This window comes from Rhipicephalus microplus, chromosome X, assembly GCF_043290135.1.
Source record: "Rhipicephalus microplus isolate Deutch F79 chromosome X, USDA_Rmic, whole genome shotgun sequence".
Lineage (NCBI taxonomy): Eukaryota > Metazoa > Arthropoda > Arachnida > Ixodida > Ixodidae > Rhipicephalus > Rhipicephalus microplus.
The window spans coordinates 79091820-79096490 of NC_134710.1; the positions used below are offsets into that span (position 1 = coordinate 79091820).

Sequence of the window (4671 nt, forward strand, 5' to 3'; positions counted from 1 at the left end):
TGACGACGCTGCCTACGTAGGGGTAAAGGTCTTTGTACTTGGCCTTTGCGATGGGCAATTTCGGCGTTTGTTACTAATTTCATAGGCTATGCCTTGTATTGAAGGAGTTGCTTGCTGAATGACGACGTCACTTACGTAAGGTTAATTATAATTACGTGTACGCTTCTGCAAAAAAATTTACGTTATTTTTGTTGCATGTAAGCTCCAAAAACGTAAAATATTATTTGAAGACACCCCTACTTAAGTGACCGCCCCTTCCCAAGTAACCGCCGATAATCCGGCAGGCAATGGAAATCTAGGAGGCGTTGCTCTATATACCTAGGCCTTGACACGAAAGACTTGATGAACATTCTTTCTCTGTCCCTTAAGTCGGTTGAGAAGCCGACAGGTTTCTTTATTATGGGTTAAGTGGCTCAAATAAAATCGTTTCGCAAGTTGGATATGTCAAATATTGCCGCTAATAACAGTAGTAGTGGGACTCATCATCTCCGCGAAACTTTCTTGAGTGGGCTTCTACTGTTCAATACGTTTTCTTCTTCCATTTTAAAGGTTTTCCTAGTGTCGTGAACTGGAATATTGTAGACAGCGCTGCGTCACAGAACACCTACCCACCAGTGGCGCGGCGATCAGTTGGCGTCAACAAGGACAACGTAACGAAAAATGTTGGCGGCGGCGCGCCGACGCTACGGCGCACACCTTTATTCGCCTGTCATAAGCAAAGCGTGTGAAGACAAAACTATCCAATGCCAAAGTCAACTGGCAGATTTCGGAATTTTTGGCAGCTGGTAAATGGCGGGTAATTGACAGCCAACGGGTGCCTACGGGTATAAAATACGGGATGCAACAGATCGGCAAGTGAACATTTTGTTCTGCTACGACAAAAAAGTGCACTGCTGACCGCACAGACTTCGATCCTCGTATGTGTTGAGCACACACATATCCGCTTTGCTCGTGCTTGACGCGGTTAGGAAAGCTCCGGCAGATCTGATCTGGGCGTGCCAAGCTTGCTTGGGTAAAACCGCTCTGCACGCAACGTGCTGCTAAATTTATTACAAGTCGTTTTAGGCAGTGTTACGTTGGTGGATTGCCTGTCTGCTGAGTGGGATGCTTACGATGGACAGTGTTGTAAGTGTCATTTTGCCAGCAGCCGGAACAGGCGGAAGGATGAAGATGAAAATGGCCAAACAGTTCTACGAGATCCAAGGAAAACCAGTTATGTGCCACACAATAAGCGCATTTCTACAATACAGCTGGATATCGAATATCGTGGTCGTCTATCCCCCTGACAAGCATTCTCTAGTGGTCAGCGCCTTGAAGAGCGTCGATTTGCTGGAAAAGGTTTCACTTGTGCCTGGTGGAACGACAAGACATAGGTCAATAATGAACGGCATGAAGCACCTCGAGCAAGATCCACCAGATATCGTGATCATCCACGATGCCGTTCGACCCGTTGTACCGAGACATGTAAGAAATCTTGTGCTTATTGAAATGTGCAACTGGGGTAAGCCTCCTGCTTAAGGCATTAAAAAAAATGTTTTCATATGGTTTACCTGCAGGTATTAGAGGAGGTTGTGCGGGAAGCAAAGCTGCATGGCGGAGCAGGACCTGTCGTGCCTCTTGTATCAACAGTATTGAAGATTGATGGCAAAGGATTCCTCGAGGAGTCGCTAGATCGGTCCAAATATGTCGCGAGTGAGATGCCACAAGCATTTCACTACCAGTTATTGCTAAAAGCGTATGAAATGTGCACAGAAGAGGATTACACTAATGGCACAGAGTGTCTTGCACTTTTTCATAAGCACTGTGGAGTAGCACCAAAGTTAGTTCCAGGAGATGATGAACTATTTAAAGTTACATACCGAAAAGATTTGTATGCTGCTGCTGGAATGCTCCAGGGTGCACATAATACTCTACCTTGAATACCAAACTGTATTAGTGATTTTAATTTTTGCACTAACAGCTGCATGCAATTTCTTCCGAGGTAATTAATGTCCATGCATGCTAAATTGCTGTTGAAGTTTTGCAAAGCACATCTTGTGGCAGTAGTATGTTGGAAATTAACATGGCTATTGTGGACATGTTAAATAATGTCATAGGATCTTATTAAAGTGATAGTGTCAAAAAGCTTTTTTTGTAAAAATTGTGGGGTGGGTGTCGTTGGTTGTGAACTAAAAATCATCTTGTCTGTGAACGAAAAATCAAGATGCGAATAAAATAAAAATTTCCAGGGTCCGAGTGAGCATGAAACCCATGTTGTTTGCTTGGCAAGCAGGTGCTCTACCACACAGCCATGCGTCTGCTTGAAATTACAGTAAAAGTAAATTTCTTTGTTTGGGAATGTAGTGAGAATAATGTTCCCGCTTTACACGCTCATCTTGCATGCAGGCTTCACTATACAACATCAAATATTGCATTAATATTGCATGCTACAAATCTGAATTGCTATTGAGCGTTGGAACATGTTATTATCATATTGACTTTGTGGTTTCAAGCTGGCCTCCCATTGCACAAGGCACACATGTTACCGTACGTATTGCCTTAAGATCGTGTAGTGAGTGCAGGGTACCTATCAAAACACCAAAAATTAAAAGGCCAATAGTCAGCACACCAAAATATTGAAATGCCAAAAAACTATAATACCTAAAAAACTAAATGCCGAAAAATTGAAATGCCTAATTAACATAACGTTGAAAACAACATGAAATTTCATTCACTCCGAGGGACATTGACGATCGAAGACGAAGTGTGGTGCTCTCCCAAAGGAGAACAGCTGACTTTATCTGCAGAGAGCGCTGTGTTTATGTGTTTGACAAGAAACTAGGTCCTAGACACTATATCAGACATGAGAAGAGAGGAGAATGCACTGCCAGAGTGATTACTGACCTTCGTGTAGAAGACTACTGTAGTACTCTCGAAGACAGTGATACGTGCAATTCGTGCTCTTTCGGATCATCACTTCCTTAAAAAAGGAGCAAACTATGCTAAAGAACAATGCCAAGGGAGTAATTAGAGAACAATATCATCACTCACAGAATAGGAGCCACAGGTTACGCTGAAATAGTTTGGCAGCTTCTCTGGGCAACTGGTACGATGTCAGCTTTTACAAAGAATCGAGCACAACTTATTTGCCTCAAATGCAATATACAACAAATCGCTCTCCTATGCGCTGACTTATACAGTAATAAATATTTTTCTGTTTTGAAAGATTTAACCATATGCAAAAGGATAATGGCTGTTTCGAAAGAGGGTGAAAGCGTGTGCACATTGTACAAGGCCACGAAAATTTTATCATGGCAACACTCTTTATCTTCCGCTATATAGCTATGGTGATGCAGAAATTTGGACCTTTCGGCATTCCAATGTTTTGGTGCTTTGATTTTTCGTCATTTCAAGTTTTCAGTTTTTCGTCAATTCAGCTTATTGAATTTTTGGTTTTAAATTTTGCCATTATGATAATTTGGCACTTCGATTTTTGGCATTTTGAATGCCACCTTTGGTGGAATAATAAGTTCCAAAACATTTAATGCGCATAATTGCTAATGGTTTTTAAAGCATGCTACCCATTACACATAATGTAGCCTTATGCAAAAGCTTCATTGACCCAAGCCACTTATGACTATATCGATTACATTGTAGTAATCTGCAATTTAAACTTTTCAAATAACATCATACAATAAAAAATATGCATTAGAGATAGGATATCCCCTTCAGCGCCAAAAGGCGAAGCTTAAGAGTCCCCCAATTTTCTTTTTTCAGGAGTTAAGGGGTTCAGCATCCACCACTACTACCAGTGAAAAATGTTACTTTTGTGTGTGTGTATATATATATATATATATATATATATATATATATATATATATATATATATATATATATATATATATATAACTCATCCCCTGATGAAGGGAGGACCCCTCCCGAAACTGTTGGGAAATATATTTATCCTTGTTGACAACGCTCCCGTTGTGCCATATCCCATACCTATATATATATATATATATATATATATATATATATATATATATATATATATATATATAACGTAAGTAGGTATTGACTGAAGGTAGAGGCTGAGGAAGAAGAAGTCAGAGTGGAATAAACATGGGGTATGAGCCAGGCCACATCGCCAATACATCATCACATTATACATATATATATATGTATATATATACAGTTAGAAAACATCTACAATGAGAAATTTCTGGTGCTACATAATATTGTTTGTTCATATACCTATGTATGCACACTTACACTACATCACTGCCTGCTGTGTCATTTCACTGTTTCAAATGTACAGCCATGCTGTGAGGAACTTGTGCTAATTAACCATGTATACCATGTATTAACTATGTAACTCTTCTACAAGACTTTTTACACGTCTGAAAATAACGAACTATTAACTTACACTATTTGAAAATAACGAACTTTTAAATAAAAAAACCATTATGCAAGTTAATGAGACACTAAATAACAAAAAAAACTACATTTTAATATTTATGTATTCTCAACATTTCCTGCGTTTTTGGCTTCATATCCCGACCATGCATGCTAAATTACCTGGCTGCATGGAATTTGCCGTCAGATTCGAACTTCAATGGTTCTCATCTGTTCATTTCCGTTCAAGTTGGTGCTACTACTTTCCTAGCAAAGGAAGAGAAAGACTCACTGCAA

At 39.7% G+C, this 4671-nt stretch overlaps 1 protein-coding gene across 1 annotated transcript; it reads left to right on the top strand.

The window, feature by feature from the left end:
• Window positions 1-784: 784 nt before the first annotated feature.
• Window positions 785-2232, top strand: LOC119176003 (D-ribitol-5-phosphate cytidylyltransferase). The gene is made up of 2 exons (XM_037427098.2): window positions 785-1464; window positions 1557-2232. The coding sequence occupies exons 1-2, from the start codon at window positions 1105-1107 to the stop codon at window positions 1917-1919; spliced, it is 723 nt and encodes a 240-aa protein (XP_037282995.2). The 5' UTR covers window positions 785-1104; the 3' UTR covers window positions 1920-2232.
• The last annotated feature ends 2439 nt before the right edge of the window (window positions 2233-4671 follow it).

Coding starts and splice junctions, on each gene's coding strand:
- LOC119176003 (XM_037427098.2), top strand. CDS start 1,105: ATGCTTACGATGGACAGTGTTGTAAGTGTCATTTTGCCAGCAGCCGGA. Junction 1,465..1,556: donor GACCCGTTGTACCGAGACAT/GTAAGAAATCTT, acceptor GTTTACCTGCAG/GTATTAGAGGAGGTTGTGCG.